This window comes from Triplophysa dalaica, chromosome 1 (genome assembly GCF_015846415.1).
Source record: "Triplophysa dalaica isolate WHDGS20190420 chromosome 1, ASM1584641v1, whole genome shotgun sequence".
Lineage (NCBI taxonomy): Eukaryota > Metazoa > Chordata > Actinopteri > Cypriniformes > Nemacheilidae > Triplophysa > Triplophysa dalaica.
The window spans coordinates 25,170,746-25,189,545 of record NC_079542.1 but is presented as its reverse complement, the minus strand read 5'-3'; the positions used below and the strand labels follow the sequence as shown (position 1 = coordinate 25,189,545).

At 37.2% G+C, this 18,800-nt stretch overlaps 1 protein-coding gene across 2 annotated transcripts; it reads left to right on the top strand.

Moving 5' to 3' along the window:
- Positions 1 to 1,548: 1,548 nt before the first annotated feature.
- On the top strand, positions 1,549 to 5,965 carry ponzr5 (plac8 onzin related protein 5). 2 transcript variants are annotated; one of them, XM_056749679.1, is made up of 5 exons: positions 1,549 to 1,579; positions 4,457 to 4,485; positions 4,811 to 4,905; positions 5,141 to 5,295; positions 5,528 to 5,965. In XM_056749679.1, exons 3-5 carry the CDS (start codon positions 4,812 to 4,814, stop codon positions 5,648 to 5,650), a joined length of 372 nt encoding a protein of 123 aa, XP_056605657.1. In that variant the 5' UTR covers positions 1,549 to 1,579; positions 4,457 to 4,485; position 4,811; the 3' UTR covers positions 5,651 to 5,965. The 2 variants fall into 2 exon arrangements, with proteins under 2 accessions (XP_056605657.1, XP_056605646.1); XM_056749668.1 differs by lacking the exon at positions 1,549 to 1,579 and adding an exon at positions 2,437 to 2,557.
- The last annotated feature ends 12,835 nt before the right edge of the window (positions 5,966 to 18,800 follow it).

Genomic DNA, 18,800 nt, shown 5'->3' with positions numbered 1-18,800 from the left:
GCATCTTGATAACAGGCGTGGACAAAACCTGAATGGCTGCTATTTCTATCTGTTCTTGTTTACTTTACAGCTCGAACAACTGATGATGTGGTACGTCGGTACCACAAAGTTTTGAAGGCATACAAGAATCAGGGAAGCAAGACTAAGGCCTTCAAAACTGTAGGAGTGGATCGCAACACACTGGCTCTGTCTGCCCCCCTGGCAGAAATTTCTATTGCTTTTCCAAAAATCTTAAAGAGCCTTCCATATTTTAACTTTAAAAAGGATAAGCTTTTAGAATACTCCAAGTGTTGTGCAGAGTCGAAGACCCCGGAGGTCACTACCAAAATTGAAGATCTTAAAGCTAAAGGCAAGCTCCTGCCAATCAAGTACAAATACAGATGAGCCACTAAGTAACTTGATTAATATTGTTATCGTTTAGGGATATTTTGTATTTTTTTATTTGTTTATCTATTTTGGATTTTTTATATTGGTTCCAGTATGTTAAAATGCAGTTGAACACTTTAATACGCTTTAAAAAAAGAATTGGCAAGATAACGTTTGGCTTTACGTTTAAAAAATCTTTTGGTGTATCATTGTATTGAAACTTAACATTAAAGGTTTGAAATCGTTAAAATCTGCTTACATCATATTAATTTCTGATCTGAATTAAAGGGATAGTCCACACAAAAAGAACAATTCTGTCATCATATACTCACCCTCAAGTTGTTTCAAATCTTTTTTTAAATGTCTTTGTTCTGAAAAACACAGCAAACGTATTGGTTAGAATGCTCATAACCAAACAGTTGTTGCACCCCATCGACTACCATATAGTAGGATAAAATACTTATCTTTGTTCAACAATTTATACTTCATGACAGAATTTTAATTTTTGGTTGAACTATCCCTTTAATAACATCTATTATATTTTTTACTTAAGTTAATATTTTATTTTAAATTAAAGAATGTATTGCTGTCCAATACCAATGCAAATAAGAAGCCACTACATGTGATCTAGTGCGTTCAAACTAAAGTACAAATTGCAAAGGTATGTAGGAACACAAACAGTACAGTAAAGTACAATCTTGGTACACTTTATTTTACATAGCTTCTTCCTAAGTAATAGTCTGTAACGCAAATGTAATTAGGAAGCTAATACATGTATTTAGGCTGTGAACTAGAGAGTTATTAGAAACTAAGGTACAGATGGGTAAGGTGTGTAGATACCACGGTTCACTTAAGTACATATTGATACGGTAGGTAGACATGTGTAGAAATACGGCAGAAGCAATTGGTGCAGAAGTTTCTACTATATGTTGACACAGAAGAAAGGCAAACCAATAAACACACAAGCACACGCATGTTGGGTTTTCATGTTTTTGGGTACATTGCATAAACATAATGCTTTTTATACTGTACAAACTGTATGTATACTGTAACCTTAACCCTAAATCTACCCATCACAGAAAACATTCTGCATTTTTAGATTTTCAATAAACATCATTCTGAATGATTTGTATGCTGCTTTTGTAATAGGGCCTAAAACAGTGTCCCCACAATGTGAAAATGTACTGGTATCACTACCTTTGTTCCTCATAAGGTAAGGAATACTAGGACCACACACATACACAATGACATAAAGTACTTCACTTCTAAACAAATATTCTAAACTATAATGTAGATTTAACCGAACACTAAATTTACTATTACGCATTTACTCGGTTATTCAGTTTTTTAATGTAATGTTTTATCCACTTGGAACAATGTAAACAGACAAAATAATTGACAAATATGATTGAGGAGGAAGGGAAGCCAGTTGTATCTGTTGAGATCCTGCAGAATCCATGTGAGCAGCAATGATCTCTTTTGCGAGAATTATGCTTTTGTCTTTATAGCAGTGGATGGTGAAAATGAATGAATGTAAAAAAATATACAAATAGAAATCTGTAAATCTGACCTGGCTCTCCGTGTTACAGCTGCAGCTGAGTAACCGACTTGGCACGTAACAGACTACAGTCGTCTTATGTTGTGTTCAGACCAAACGCGAATGTCGCGAATGAATCGCGCTATTCGCGCGTAGTTGGACGCTCGAACAATTTGAGTTCACTCGCTTCGTTCGCGCGTCAAATTCACTTCATTGCAATTCGCGTCATGGGAGGAGCTTCTGCCAGGCGGCTCCAGTCTCGAATATATATATATTGCTCAAATTGTGTAAAGATCGTTTTTGACAACTTGCCAGATTGTCCGACCTCCTCCCTCACTTTCGTCTAAGCAAGATCCTTTTTATTTCTGTTTCGATAAAAGTAAGATGTATCGTACAGCTCCAGGTATCCATATACAGCAAATAATATTTTATCCTCCATTGTTGTTTGGGATTTCTGCCTCCGCTCGCAACATCATAATCACCTGACTGCTAGAGCAACTTCCTGATAGGTTAACGCGGCGCGAATTGTCTCCAAAATTTGACCCTCGCACGATTCGCGTCATTCGCGCCGCCTCATCCTTATGCTCTCCTTGCTGCTGTGTGGCCGTGCCGCTTGCTTTTCCGGGAGAATTGTCCAATAAGGGACTATTGCAAGTAGGTCTATCGCGTCTTTGCATTGACTTAACATGTAAATCACTCACGCTTGGCGCGCCTTTCGCGTTTGGTCTGAACACAACATTAGAAGTGATCATGTGTTAAAACAGGTTTCTCTACATTTAAGTAATTGTGGTAACATTGTGTAGAACTACGTAAGGTATTACATGGTACGATGTTTGAAACATGACCATCCGTACCTGTGTAACAGGCTTGGCCGGTAACATGTGTAACAGCTGCTGCCTGTTACATGTGCTGATTTGCATGATTACAACCTATAAGTATAGATTGTTGCATAATGTAGTTATATAGTAAGTACACTTTGTTACATTATGGTACACTAGATACTACATAGTATTTAATCAAGTAATTACTCTGTACCAGGGGCACCGTAAAATAAAGTGTTAAAAATAAAAAGTGGCTAATTGGATTACAAATGACAGGTAAACACAGTCGTAAAACCACAAAATCAAGATGCAAAGATTAAACTGATCACTCGCCTGTGCTTGTGATTATTTATACAAAATCCGATTTTAATAATGGAGAATATATCAATATTTTTCACATGTATTACCTTTGTGAACAATTTTTTTTAGAAAATAGATCATATATTGTGAATGCTGGGCATGGAAAATTCAGCAGAACAAAAAAATTTGATTTATGATTAATGCAGTTTCCTAATGTTGTTATTAGCACTAATCATGCAACACATATTGTTGTTAGATTATGAAGATTAACACTGTTTTTGAAGATTATATAGCAAACATAAATGCTTGCAAACAAAAGCATGTCAGACTCGCTATCGTGGGTTGAAAACAAAATGCATGAAAACAAAAAGATAGCTTAGCAAAAAATAAAATATATATATATGTAATGTAATCTGTATCAATAAAATAGTAACTGTACTCTGATTACGAGTATTTTAAAAAGTAACATTATCCAATTTCAAGTACTTGGTTTTTGGAATCTGATTAGGTCATCCAGATTACATGTAATCAGTTATTACACTGCTCTGGCCGCTGGCGTGTTTGACTACGACCCTGTGAAGATGACATCAGTTAGTCAAAAGCATACAGAGCAGTCTGCTTTCAAATGAGTTCTGTGGTGCTTTCATTTCATCCGTGGATCAGTCGGTACAGTAGTACCACATGAAGTCAAACAAAAAGAAATCATTTCTTAGTTGCATAAAGCTATCCTACGTGTTTAAAAGTGTTGTAATTGACCAATAGGCATATGATCTTTCTAATGGTTCTTTAATGGGACTTTTGTCTGGGTCATCAAACATCTTTATATCTAATTTGGCACACTGGGACCTTAAGATATAGAAAAGGTTTAATTACTGTAAGGTTTCTTTCAGGTTTTGTTAGTTATTAACTGGTCTTTCTAGTTATTTACATTTATTCATTTGGCAGATGCTTTTATCCAAAGCGATTTAAGTAGGAGAGCATATAACAATTTGGTCAACACGCTAAACAGTTAGTTATCCAAGGCCATGCTACTAGGAGGATTAAAGCTGGAGTAATCAAAGGAGAAAATGAACAACCATAAAAAAAGCTGCATTCCGGATCATTTGCAAGGGCTTGACTGTATTGGTTGTAAGAGAATTGCAGTAGTCCAGTCTTGATATGACGAGTGCTCGGACTAGCAGCTGAGAGGCATATTCCGACAGGAACGGCCTGATTTTCCTGATGTTGTAAAGCACATACCTGCAAAGTTGAGTGACTGCTGACATGTGCGAGGTGAATTTCAGCTGAGTATCACTTTCGCAACAGATAGAACTATCTTGACCAGTGAGTTTTGGGAAGTTTAAATGAACAGCACACCTACTTGTGTCTTAGTGTTTCTGTGACTTAACGGTTGATCTCTTTCCATTCGCCTCTTTGGTGTGATTGAACACAGGTCTGTGATTCTTCCAGTCTCTCATTCAGGTAAGAGTAGTTATTGGGATTACTGTAGTTACATTTGCGTTGATTTTGCACTTAATAATGAAAATTAGGATTAAGATTTAAGAGCTAAATGGAGAAAAATGGAATTCAAAGTGTTAAAAAAGATCAAACCTGATATGATTCTTCAGCTAATTCAGCTAAAAAGAAAATAGTATTTTGTATTGTCTGTAGTTTTTACATGAACAAGTGGACAGAGTTTAGACACGAGCAAATATATTATTCATATATATTTGATTTACTGTATATCATACATACCTTTTTACCATGTCTTTGTATGTGCTTGTGTGTGCATGTTTTGTTGCATTAGGATGGCCATTCAACAGCCTAAGCCTTTTGTCATGTCACACACCTCCAACCAATGGAGCTCTGGAATCTTTGACTGCTGTGACAATGTACCAGAGTGTGAGTCTCTCTCTCTCTCTCTCATTTCTGTGTACTTTGGTGTGCCTGTGGGGCAGCATGGATGCAAATATTTTCTCAAAGAATGTCATGTATGTCTTTAACATTATTGTGATAACAGTGTCAGTGATAACTGTGGGAGGGTTTATTGACTAAAATGTTTCTAGAAAGGTTACCATTATGAAATTCTGCCTACATGGGTAATTGTCATCACTGACAGTATTGTTAATATTTGTAGGTTGCTTTTCATTTTGGTGCTTTCCTTGTTTTGCCTGTGCGACGGCTCGTAAGCATGGTGAGTGTTTGTGTCTCCCTCTGCTTGACGGATTTGGATGCATCCCTCCAATAACAATTGCCATGCGGGTATCAACGCGCCGACGTTATGGAATTGAGGTTTGTAAAAATACATATAACTTGCTGGCAGGCACATACCTTAAGGTCTACAAAAGCTATTGAACCTTTTCAATTACTCCCTAGGAAAAAGGATTCATTTAGTTTGTTAAACACACCCTAACTTTTTGATGGCATGCATCTAGGCATTAGATGCTAAAAAAATCATTCATTTATTTTAATTTCATTAATTTCTGTTGTATATTTATAGATAAATCTGTCTGTCTGTCTCTAGGGTAATATCTGTGATGACTGCCTCTATTCCACCTTCTGTGGTATCTGTTCCTGGTGTCAGATGTCTCGAGAAATGAATGTCCGTGAACAAACGGTCACACTTGTCAACTCTCGAGCAAGATGAAAACAACCCAATAAATGTCATATCGTTATTATTTTGTACAAGTCATTGACAAACTCTTAGAACTGCAAAATTGGGTTTGTTGTAAGATAAATATACAATTTGATAAACATCTGCTGTGAGGTCAATATTGAAGAGCATGTTTTAAAAAAAATCACATTATTTTATAAATTCATTCAGTGTATGTTTTTATAGCAAATTAAAGCATTACATTGTGTACAGCTAAAACTTACTGCAAGGTTTTTCATTTGTTTTGACAAATCATTAAAATATTTTAATCATTTACAAAATAAATAAAATTTAAGTCTGAAATTAAAACTGGTTTCTATGAAAGTAAGGGCATAATGTTGATGTCAGTTGGGGTCATATAACAGTTTGCAGGAAGATTTTAAAAGAATCATTGTCTAGCAGATAGCAGATGAAATCATGACCATATAGCAAACTTTAAAATAAAAAAGAACAAAGGAAAGAATTATATCCACTGACAAATATTAAACATAAACCAGCTCAATAACACCTTTATAATATACAATTTCACCAGGGGATGGCAGTGGGGGCCGATCAGGGAGTGTTTGGTGACCTGCGGATTTTCATTGAGCTTGGCTAGTTGGTACTTGTCACATGACCTGCGGTGCGTTTACGTCTTTCTGAAAAATTAGAAAATGTTCAACTCGATACTGCGCTCCTGAAAAAAAAGAGCGCGTTGGGTGTCGCCCCCTACTTCCGCATATGAATCAGGCCTCACGCCAGTTTAATAAATCCCCTTAAGCCTAGCTCAAACTACAGGAGTTTTAAAATCCTAAAAGATTTTAAATTCTGGTTGCAGCACACACATAGGGAGAATCTTGACAGATCATTTTATTTAAAATCTTAAACCTGGCTCAGACTACAGGAGTTTTAAAATCCTGAAAGATCAAAAATCTGGTTGCAGTACACACATAAAAAGAATCTTGGCAGATTATTTATTACATTTTTTTAAAAATCTCACACTCATCAGTGTACAACTAAATATATACTACACATATTTTACATATACATAGGATCTTACAATGCAGTTTTGTAAAAGGAGTTTATAGTAACCCTTTTAATGGGTTTACTATTTTTAGATGTTGACATCGCATCTACATTTGAATCTCTTTTATAGCACTACAAAAATAGGTTTGCCCTTTGTAAACTTGCCTTTCTGAAAAACGTTTGGTGTGTAAAGTTATGTTTATAAATAAGACAAAAGGTAGCAAGTGGAAAAATAAAAAATAATTGATTGAATAATTGATACAGCACATTACCCCCCTTTAGTCAAGGCTTGCTTCAATCTCCCAGCCACCAAAAGATCCCCGAAGACAGGAGACACAGAGTTCGATCTTGCACGGGATCAGGCAGTAGTCCAGGGTTCAGAACCGCGGTCAAGCCAGCCGCAGTTCGAAAATATACGGTCAAGCCAGCCGCCGTTTAGATTTGTTATGCGCGCATACTTAGTAAACTACGGTATTTTCCAGAAACACCGCTTTTTAAGCTTTATTCAACTGCGGATCGTCTGTGTGTCTCCTCAATATTATATATTGTGTTTTACGTTTAGAATTTCCGTTATTGAAGAACTTTTTTGTCAGAATGTTTGCATTATGCAGGTTGTGAAAGCAATGTCTCCGTCTGCAACTTTTGTTTAACAGTTAATGTTACTGATATTTCCGTCAAATAAAACGGTTTATAATTGTTTTATCTATAGCCTACTCCTGTGAAATTCTTTTTTTAATGTGTATCCTATAGTAAATGTGTTGTTGGTGTCTAAATGATTAGTTACAAAATGCAAATTCATGATTTTAAATACAGTAAAATAAGTCCACATATGGTGTGCATATAGTGTGGGATGCCCCCTACAGGAAGAGACCATACGTTTGTGTAATTTATTAGAAATCGTGTATTAAAACCACTAAACTTGTTTTGAACAAATAAAAATCATGGTTAATTGTCGTAGGAATTTAGATATTAGACAAATAATTGAATTGGATAAACTGTTTTATTTGCAGGACAAAGGTCTATATTAATAGGCTAGTTTTAGACGGAGACATTGTTTTTACAATAAAGTAGGCCTACTTTAGCCTACAGAAATTATAATGCGAACATTCCGAAAAAATACATAAATTACTACAAAAATGACATATTCTAAACGTAAAACAACATATATAATGTTGAGGAGACACACAGACGGTCCCATTTAAATAAAGCTTTAAAAGCGTTTTTCTAGAAATTACCGTAGTTTACTAAGAATGCGCGCATAATGAATCTAGACGGCGGCTGGCTTGACCGTGTATTTTGGAACTCCGGCTGGCTTGACCGCGGTGGTTCGAGGCACCAGCACAGTGGATGCTCAAAGTGACGCTTAAGTTTAATAAATAACGGAAGAAAACAATTGTCGCTGCCGAGAATAAGCATGAATGCCAATATGATTATAAGATATAGCATAAAAACAAACACATAAACCCATGTTATATGTGTGCCTATATCCAAATAACAATCTGTTGAACGAAACTACAAGCTGCGCGTTAGCAGTTAATTTATCCGGTACATTTAAAACCGACGCGACTGCTCCCCAGCTCTTTTCCGTATCTATGCGGTTGTGGTATGTTTTTGAGGATACATTAAAAAGACCATCATGTTGTTTCCACAAGTTGTTCCTCAACTGTCCAACGTACCCTTGCAGGAGCTTTTGCGGTCGACATTTTTAAAGGGCTGTTACTCATCTCCGTCAGCTGTGTCTCTCATTGTCTGCAGCGAAAGTACCAACGTCATAACACCGATTTAAAATCCTAAATATCAAACATGTTTGATATGATCGGGGCGGCTAAGATTTCTCTCGGAGCAGATCGGAATGTGTAAAATTCGATCTGTGAACGCCTCAAATTACGTGATGATCTGGGCCGAGCCTCGGACCCGATCGTGGACACGATTTTTTCAAAGATTATCGGGATGGGAAATCGGGGTATAATCTGGCCGAGAATACTGTTATCTGAGCAAGGCTTTACTGAACGTTCAGACCGCCGCCGTCGAGAGCGTCAAAGTGTCCGGAAGGTATTCAATATTAATGTGAGCCGGCGACGAGCAGCGGCGCGGCACGTCTTGGCCGATGAGGAGAGGTAATGACGTAATAACGTCCTTGAGTTGTTGTAGTTGAGAGCTGTGGTAATTTTTACATATTTTGAAATGAAGCAGTCACTTCTGCCTTTTTTTCCTTAAGGAAAAAAGAAGCTTACTTTAACTGGTCTCCCCTGTGGTAATGTCAAAAAATTGCTTAGCTGGAAAAATTTATGATAAATGTATTTTAGGCTTAATATATATAAACAGTCAGTGAGACAAACAGCTATGCCATTTCGAACAAGCTATTCTGGGTAATGTGAGTTTATATTGAATATGTGTTTTCTATTGTCTTTCACTAAAATATGAGTGGAGAAAAAGGTGGAAGTCTCTTAGAGACACGTGCAGAAGAGAGAGAAGGAAGGAGAGGAGTGGAGCGGGTGCGAGCAGTGTGTTCGACCATGCGCTACAGTGGAGTCATAATATTTGGAGTAAAAAAACGATTTATTTAAATACAAGAAACAAAACAAAACAAAAACCCACGATGGTTTAAATCAAGAGTACAGGATAAAAACTCAATCACGGCAGAACATAGACTGACTAAAACTGGACTAAACAGTGGAAACACTTGACACAAACTCTAACTAAACACTTACTAAGACTTACTTGACTTTGGCAATTCACAGGCTGGGATGACAAGCAAAAAAAGCGAAATGCAAAACGAACGATCACAGGAATATGGAAGAATATGTGACCCTGGACGACAAAACCAGTCTTATGGGTAAATTTTTCAAAATTGAGATTTATACACCACATGAAAGCTGACTAAATACACTTTCTATTGATATATAGTTTGTTATGATAGGACACTATTTGGCCGAGATATAACCATTTAAAATTCTGGAATCTGAGAGTGGAAAAAATCAAAATATTGAGAAAATCGCCTTTAAAGTTTTCCAGAAGTAGTCCTTAGCAACGCATATTACTAATGATGGGAAATAAATGAAACTTACACCATTGATTTACCACAGCTTAAACTGTATACACACAAAATTTCATAAAAATAATTCTCCAGGAACATATAAAATTTTACACTTGAGCTGGCAACGAATCATCATTAACAGAGGCAGATCTACATGCTAAGATGATGTTTTGTTTACATTTTGTCAGAGCAAAATTGGCATAACTTTGACATAAACAACTCATGAAAACAACTACTTTGTACAGAAGGCATTTAAGAACGTTTGTGACTAACTGACCTGAACTTGAAGAATTTTCCCACTCAAGCGGGTTGAATTATGAGTCCGCAGTGAACACTTTGTATTCCTTCATGTCACGGAGTCGAAGCGATCTAAACATTGATTGAATTCGTCGTCTTCCGGGGCATCCTCTTATGTCAAGCCGGTCTCTGGACATTCTGTATTATCTTCCCAATGATTTGCGAAACAATCATTTACTAGGTTCGTTAAATTATTGCTGTCATTAGTGTTTAGATTGAGCAAACGCGCTTCCATCAGAATCCATGTTTTGAAGCGCGATCATGACGGATTGTGTACGCTGCACGTGAGACGCTATAGCAGGCCGTTGCTAAGAGGAAACAGGTTTGTTTTAACACTCTCTATTGGCTTACCCTTGTAATGACATAGAAGAGAGTAGATGAACTTAAAAGCGGAATCTCTTAACTTTACATAGATAGCAAACTTGAATGGGTAGTTTTCATAGAGCGGACAGCAGCGAGTTAAGTTTGTAGGCATGTTTCTGACCATTTTTTGTTCGCGATATTAAGGGATCGACTCACAAAAATAAAGTTTTGACATATTTAGGGTAGGAAATTTACAAAATATCTTCATGGAACATGATCTTTACTTAATATACTAACGATTTTTGACATAAAATAAAAATTCATCATTTTGACCCTAACAATGTATTTTCGTCTTTTGTCAGAAATATACCCGTGCGACTTACGACTGGTTTTGTTGTCCAGGGTCACATATGTGGTGCAAAATTCAATTTGCAATGTAATATGCAAAATGGCAATGCAGTATGTAAATTGACAATGCAATTGTGTATCTAAATATACATTTCAAATAACGTCTTTGAAGGTGCATTAGGTGCAAAACGAAAATTAAAATTCAATTATATAAATTACATTTGTCAGTTCCTACACAAGTTTTAATAAGTTATTTAAACGGATATTTTTAACGCTCTTTAAGTTGCAAAATTAAAATGAAAATGCATTCCCGGATTGATTATACATATTTAAGATAGTCAAGAAAACTGTTGCAAAAAGAAAATTCTAATGTAATTTTCCCTTAATGCATTAACATTAACTAGATTTAATATTTAAAAAACAAATAATGTATTTACTGTTTCGGTCACAACCCTCCCTGCTCCCTCTCACAATGGTTCATTCCACCTGCGCTCGCTAGTGTAGCGTCTCTTGCTTATTGGACTTGCCGCAGACAGTGACACACGCAGACACGTCACATCAAAAGTCAGGGAAACAAAAACGGAAGGAAAAGAAGTCAAGAGAAGACAGAGAACGCCAAAGTCGACAGTATGTCACACAGTTTTTCAAAAAGAAAGGTAGCTTGCCATATTCCTGTATTCCAAAACTTATTTTTGTTGCTACATGACCTGCTTTTATCTAGCGAGCTTAGTAAAATAATTACTGAATTATGATTTACATCCAACAATAATAACATCTCTGCTGTCTCCGGGACGGGTTATCATGTCTCGTAGACACAGATTCAGCGGCTGCTGCACACCCACGTCCCCCACCCCCCGTCCCCGTCTCAGCCGAACAAGGTGAGCCTGAGCGCGAAACTTCGCGAAGATTGAAGCCTCTAAACACGTCTTATCTACTGTGTTCGCCACATGATGATAACTTCGCAAAACAAAAAGTAATCTACACGCTTCAAAAATTACAAAATTAGTTTGCCGTGTCGTGTGTTCTGTGAAGTGACAGTGCGGCTGCTAAGATCGATACTGTCAAACTTGACGTTCTTAATATGAATAAAATGCCCCAGAAAAATATAATATAAAATTGAATAAAACGTGTCTCTACTGTAGCTGATGTTTCCTGAATGAGCAGTTTGACCCAGCTAAAGCTTGTTCATGTTAAGTATATGTCAATACATAATGTTCTCTTGTGCTTGCAATTGCAATTGAGATAATAAATGTTCTCCCTTTTATGTAAACAAGTACATATTTCTAAAAAAAATTCTTGTTTTTGTAGGCTTTGTACTCATCTTTAGACATTTTAACTATGCAATGTGCTAAGTATCTTTTTTTAAGTATACAGGGCATGTTTATTGGGTTAAATTTTATCTGGTTGAACATTTGGGATTGCATTTTCATTTACACACAGCGCGTTGAGTGGTGCAAAATTCAATGTGGACTTGAAAATGCATTTCGAGCTGACCACGCCCCCTCCCCGGTTCTTTACATTCTTCTCTTGTCTCTTTTCTTGTCTCTTTTTGTCTTTATAGATGAACAAATTGATAAAGAAACCCTCCTGCTGGACATCCACTTCCAAAAGTGCACACCACACTGTTGTCTACACACTCCCAGGAAAAGAATCCTCTTCAGTCAGACTGCTCTGTGGATATTTCAGGTTAAGCAGTACTGGAACCGAAAGAACTGAAACTTTAAAAAAAATGTAGTTTATATGAAGAGGAAAGTTCACAGACTTATACATTCCTTGCAAATGTTAACCAATACCATGAAAAAAGTTTTTACCAAAGGTTTTACTCTACTAACTGCACCTCATCTACATTTGGTGGTTCAATACCTGTGTGAGGTCTCTCTTCAAGTTAAGGTATTATTGCTTCAGGTTTGTACATTTTAGTTCACAGAAATCCTACAGTTTGTTGCCTCCCGAATACGGTGTCCCTTTTTCACATCCATAACGCTTGTTTATTTCCGTTCTTTAAAATAGAAAACTTGTGCATAGACTGATATTTTATTATATTAGTGCAGTTCTATCAACAAGGGTTTAGTAAAATAAAAATAAATGGTTCAGTATATTGGTACATTCTCTGAGTGTTTTTGTCACATCCATAATGCTGGAATTGCCCAAAAGCATTTTACTCGTGCAACTTTGTTAATTGTATTTTGTAAACAGTTATGAGTTTCGAAGTGGAAAGTTGTAGAACTATTTACATTTTCTTTTGCGACTTTATGTATATGTTAAAATCTAAACTTATGTAATTAATTGATTCTTATATTTTTTAATATGTATAAGCATAAATTGCATAGAAGTGTTTTATATGCCATTTTATTGTTCACTGAGCATTATTGCAAATTTTTATGAATTCCTTTTGTCTTGCATATTGATCCTTAATAAATCTTCAACTTTTGATTCTTACTAGTGCCTCAAGTAATTCTGTGATTATTATTTATTTTCAAACATTTTGGGTTTGTTTTAAACCAGCAATGTAGTAGTTGATGGTAAATAAAACAACACAGCATGTTGGGTCAAAGATTTAACCCAAATGGCTGGGTCAAAATAACCCAACGCTGGGTTTGTCCATATTTGACCCAATGTTGGGTTACCAAAATAACCCAAATTGGGTTGTTTTGACCCAGCCTTTTTTTAAGGTGTAGGAACTGACAAATGTAATTTATATAATTGAATTTAAATTTTCGTTTTGCACCTAATGTTGCACATACGTTATTTGAAATGTATATTTAGATACACAATTGCATTGTCAATTTACATACTGCATTGCCATTTTGCATATTACATTGCAAATTGAATTTTGCACCACATTCCGTACAGGAAAAGAAACATGTTGATATTAAATATGGAGACTAACAAAGGGTTTCTCTGATGGAAAGCTAACGAAGAACTAGAGGGCGCGAACAGAGACAAGACCGGAGAGAACATGCGCAAGGCCATCAGGTCCAAGATGCCTCTCTCCACATTAAACCTAGCTTTGCCATGACATTTAGTTGTTCAGTTGAAGCTGTTTTAGGGTTGTAAGTCACACTCTGGACCCCTGGATCGGAAGATGATCATAATCAATTACTGAATAGTATAACATAATTAAAATAAATGATCAGTAAATCCTATTAAAAACTATATTAGGCACCATAACACATCAGTAACAAAACAAAAATGATAAAAGTTTATTTGAATTTTATACAACACAGAACCATTATATTTGACCTTTTCTTTTTCCTTACGTAGGACTCTATCTGCAATGACTGTGTGTATGCTTTCTGCTGTAAACCTTTCTCATGGTGCCAGATCAGAAGGGAGATGAAGACAAGACTTCATCCTGTCACTCTGTTCAACAACAAGCCAATATAAAAGTACAACAAAATCATCATGAATTTTCTTCAACACTAGTCATTGCCTTCCCCATCATCCTTGCCTTTGTTTGGATCCCTATCGTGTAAGTCATAAAGAAAGACTTGCTTGTTCTGCTGGTCAAATCTGGAGTTTTGATCTCCTCTTCCTCCCACACACTGATCTGAGGTATGTTTTTGCTGGCCCATTGTGGAATGTCCTGCAAATATTGTTGGTGTTCAGCCCTGATCTATAGGGAGCGTTATGGAGTGGTCTTATTCACTCATAACCACTTCATCCCTTCTGATAAATACATTTGTAAATTTGAAACTTAATAGTATTGTACCTCAGCACATTTTATCTACAGAAACGTCATAAACAGTTTTGGCAAAATTGATTTCTAACTATGGATTTTTTTCTATTCGGTATTCAAAATATGTTCTAGGCTTGTTTGCCTAGAGTTGACATGTTAAAACTGTAACTGTAGAAATTCAAACGTGGTTATAAAAATATAAGAACTGTATCATTGAGGGGCGCGCTTGAGCATCAAATATATACATTTTGGACCTCGTAACTGTTCAAATTCCATTGGAAACACATAATAAGTGACTTAACTACCTCTTGACTGGATAAATGCCTCCTAAACCGGCCAAACAACAAAGTGAGAAAAACACAACGCAGGGCGATACCAACTCCTCGGCTAGAGTTTGCGCAGAAACAGGTGCCTAATGCTAATAACATGGACGCTGGCAAACGCAAGTAACTGCTTTGCAGACTTCTATCAACTCGTTTCGGATGGAGAACCAGGCCTCTATTTCCTCTCTACATTCGATCCTGAGTACGTATGGCCAACGAATTACCGATGTGGAGGACGGGCTGAATGAGTTTGACAAGAGGCTGAGCAGCGTGGAAACTTCACAAACTTCGCTGATTAAAGAGAATGATGCGTTGAGGGAGAAGGTAGCGTACTTCGAAAACTACACTAGATGGCAGAATGTACGCATTGTCGGGATATCAGAAAATCTGGAGGGCCCACGACCAACAGAATTCATCACCAAACTACTCATCGATGTGCTTGGGGAAAATCTGATGCTGGAGGAAATCAGCAATGCAATAATGTCCCTTCAGAGTGGAAAAGCCCCTGGCCCAGGTGGATTTCCAACTGATTTTTATAAAACATTTTAAGATTAACTTGCCCCTCTTATTCTCTCAGTCTATGCAGAAGCACTGGACAATAATATTATCCCGCCTACGCTCCGCCATCTATTACACTATTGTTAAAGAAGAATAAGGACCCTCGAGATTGCTCATTTTATAGGCCAGTCAGCTTGACCGACTGTGATGATAAAGTGTTCTCAAAGGCCATTGCACTCTGGCTTGAGACAATTCTTCCTCATGTCATTTTGGAGGACCAAACTGGGTTTATCCAGGGCAGACAATCCGACTATTTAATATCATCTACACTAAATCTTGTACCATAACCCCCGGGGCAGTAATATTGCTTGATGCAGAAAAGGCGTTTGATCGGGTTGAGTGGGATTATCTTTTTCATACACTTGGAAGGTTTGGCCCTTACTTCACTCACCTTATCAAGCTCATTTACGCTGATCCTACTGCCTCAGTCTATACCAATGGTATCTCATCTAAGTATTTTGCTCTTCACAGAGGGACAAAGCAAGGGGATCCAGTGAGTCCGTTACTTTTCGTTTGAACTATAGAGCCACTTGTCGTAGCTCTCAGATGCAATAATAGTCTACAAGGTATCTCACGAGGGGGCCTAACTCAAACTGTCTCTCTCTATGCAGACGACTTGCTACTATATGTCACCAACCCCAGCACAACTACCCCTATAATCCTTAAAATCTTGCAGGAATTTGGAAACGTATCTGGTTATAAACTAAATCTTAATAAGAGCGAATACTTCCCCATTAGTAATAATGCCAGAGAATATCCCGATCTGCCATTTAAGATGTCTGCCGAGTCCTTTACATATTTGGGTGTAAAGTCACCAAATCCTATTACATTCTATTTAAAAGTAGTATCACTCCTCTGTTGGAACAATGCAAACAAGATATCAAAAGATGGTCAATTTTGCCCCTATCTCTTATAGGGAGAGCGAATTATGTAAAGATGAATATTGTACAAAAGTTTCTATACCTATTTCAGGCACTGCCCGTCTATATACCACAATCTTTTTTCAAGGCATTTAATCAAATGATTTCTTCCTTTATATGGAATAATAAATCAGCTCCCATAAGAAAAGAATTTATGGAAAGGCCAAAAGACGGCTTTCACTTTTTTTTACTTTTTTACGCAAATTTACGCACCTACTATTGGGCCGCAAACTTAAATGCCATCTCTCTGTGGTTAAAAGATTGGAATGGCAGGACCCCTTCATGGCTCCTGATTGAAAAGGTTACAAGCAGCCCACACTCACTGCCTGCTTTGCTCTGTTCACCCCTTCCATCACTAGTTAATAATATTAAGGATAATATAATAGTAACTCAATCACTACATATCATAACTCAGTTCAAAAGCTGTCTGGGTATTCAGAGTCAGTCTTCTCATTCACCAATAACACATAACCATCTTTTTCAACCATCCTTAATGGACAATGGCTTCCAAATTTGGTATGACAGGGGCACTCATAATATTGAGGATTTGTATGTTAATGATACTTTTGCTAGCTTTGAACAACTGTCCAGAAAATTTGGTCTGACCAATAATAATTTTTTTCGATACTTGCAAATTCGAGATTTTACTCGTAACAAGTTTGCTAATTTTCCTACACTCCCCTCTCATTCCTGTCTGGATTCCCTATTAAGGGTCAATATGGTCAATAAAAGTAGAAAATCGTTTATTTATTCCCATATAATGGATGGCTGCAACCTTTCTATTTCACATAGTGACTTGGGGGCGCAGCTGTCTGATGAGGAATGAGATATGGCTCTTACTAGAGTCCTCTCTTCTTCCATATGTTCCAGACATTCTTTAATGCAGTTCAAAGTGCTACACAGGTTGCACTTCTCAAAAGCTAAATTAGCAAGAATATTTCCCTAACGTAGATTCAATATCTGATAGATGTAAAAAGACACCAGCTACTTCCTATCATATGTTTTGGTCTTGTCTCGTCCTTTTTTGAAGTCATCTCTAAGGCTTATGCCTATAACATCCCACCTTCTCCCTTGCTTGCAGTCTTTGGTTGTTTTTCGGATACAACGGGTCCATTCCCCCTGTTCATTTACAGAAGGTCATTGCCTTTTCCTCCTTATTAGCTAGACGTTTAATTTTATTTAAATGGAAGGCTGCTACTCCTCCATCACACCAGTCCTGGATTAGGGACATTATGCAGAATGTCAAACTGGAAAAAATCAAATGATCCCTCAACGATTCCATCAACAGATTCTACAAAATCTGGGACCCTCTGATAACTTATGTGAACAACTTACCTGGTCTGGAACTGGAACTCTGAATGTTTATACCTACCCTTGGTCAATCCTGTGATAACAAATGTTAGGTGCATTTGTTTTAAGTTTTTTATTTAATTTTGTTACAAAATTGTTACATTTACATTACATTTAGCAGACGCTTTTATCCAAAGCGACTTACAGTGCACTTATTACAGGGACAATCCCCCTGGAGCAACATGGAGTAAAGTGTCTTGCTCAAAGACACACTGGTGGTGGCTGCTGGGATCGAACCAGCAACCTTTGATTTACCAGTTCAGTGGTTTAACCCACTAGACCACCATCTACATATGGTGTTGTCTGTTACAAGTTTGTCAGGTCGATATTGGGTCTCGTCTGTCTTTGTCTTTCTCTTGTTGGGTTTTCTGTTTACTCATTTTGCTTATTGTTATTTGCACAACTGGGTCACAGGGAGCCTGCGCCTATCTCAGGAGTCATCGGGCATCAAGGCAGGATACACCCTGGATGGAGTGCCAACCACACACTCACTCATTCATTCACTCACGCACTCACACCCTACAGACAATTTTTTCCAGAGATGCCAATCAACCTACCATGCATGTCTTTGGACCAGGGGTGGAAACCGGAGTACCCGGAGGAAACCCCCAAGGCACGGGGAGAACATGCAAACTCCACACACACACAAGTCGGAAGCGGGAATCGAACCCCCAACCCTGGAGGTGTGAGGCGAACGTGCTAACCACTAAGCCACCGTGCCACCCTGTTGTATACAATACGTGGAAAATTACAAATAAAGTGTTTAAAAAAAAAGAACTGTATCATTTATATGACCTCAAATATTATTTTTACTCTTGGACTAGGCCTTGTTTGTGAAACTGGGCCTTTGTTTTGCAGTTTACCATTGTGACCTCATTCTGAGAACATGTTACATTACGAAGTATACAATTAAAACGTTCATACTGAAATGAAATTCCAATGTGAAAACAATTGGCACCAATTGTATCATTCAGTCCTGTCAATTAAGATTTTTTTTAATTGTTTTTACTTTGCTGTTTTGTCAGGAGAATAATATGAGAAATCCTTAGGGTGACATTTGTCCTGAGTTCTGCATCGCCAACAACATTGGCCATTATTCCCAAAGGTAGAATCTGTTTGTACCAGGTAATATGAACTACAGAATGGAACAGAGGGAAGAGGAAACTGTGGCTTTGTGATAAAGTCCATAAAGTGAGTCATAGCCTGGATTCAGTCACCAATTACACCTACTTCTATTGTTTTTGGCAGCCCAAAACTCTTTCACCACAGCAAACAAACCCCTTAAAATATACGAGCACTCTTTGAGACAAAACCCCTATTTATT

Bases quoted from the DNA above. Each gene is read 5' to 3' on its own strand.
- ponzr5 (XM_056749679.1), top strand. From the start codon at position 4,812: ATGGCCATTCAACAGCCTAAGCCTTTTGTCATGTCACACACCTCCAAC. The intron at 4,906-5,140 runs GTGAGTCTCTCT...TAATATTTGTAG, and splicing joins CTGTGACAATGTACCAGAGT to GTTGCTTTTCATTTTGGTGC. The intron at 5,296-5,527 runs GTTTGTAAAAAT...GTCTGTCTCTAG, and splicing joins GCCGACGTTATGGAATTGAG to GGTAATATCTGTGATGACTG.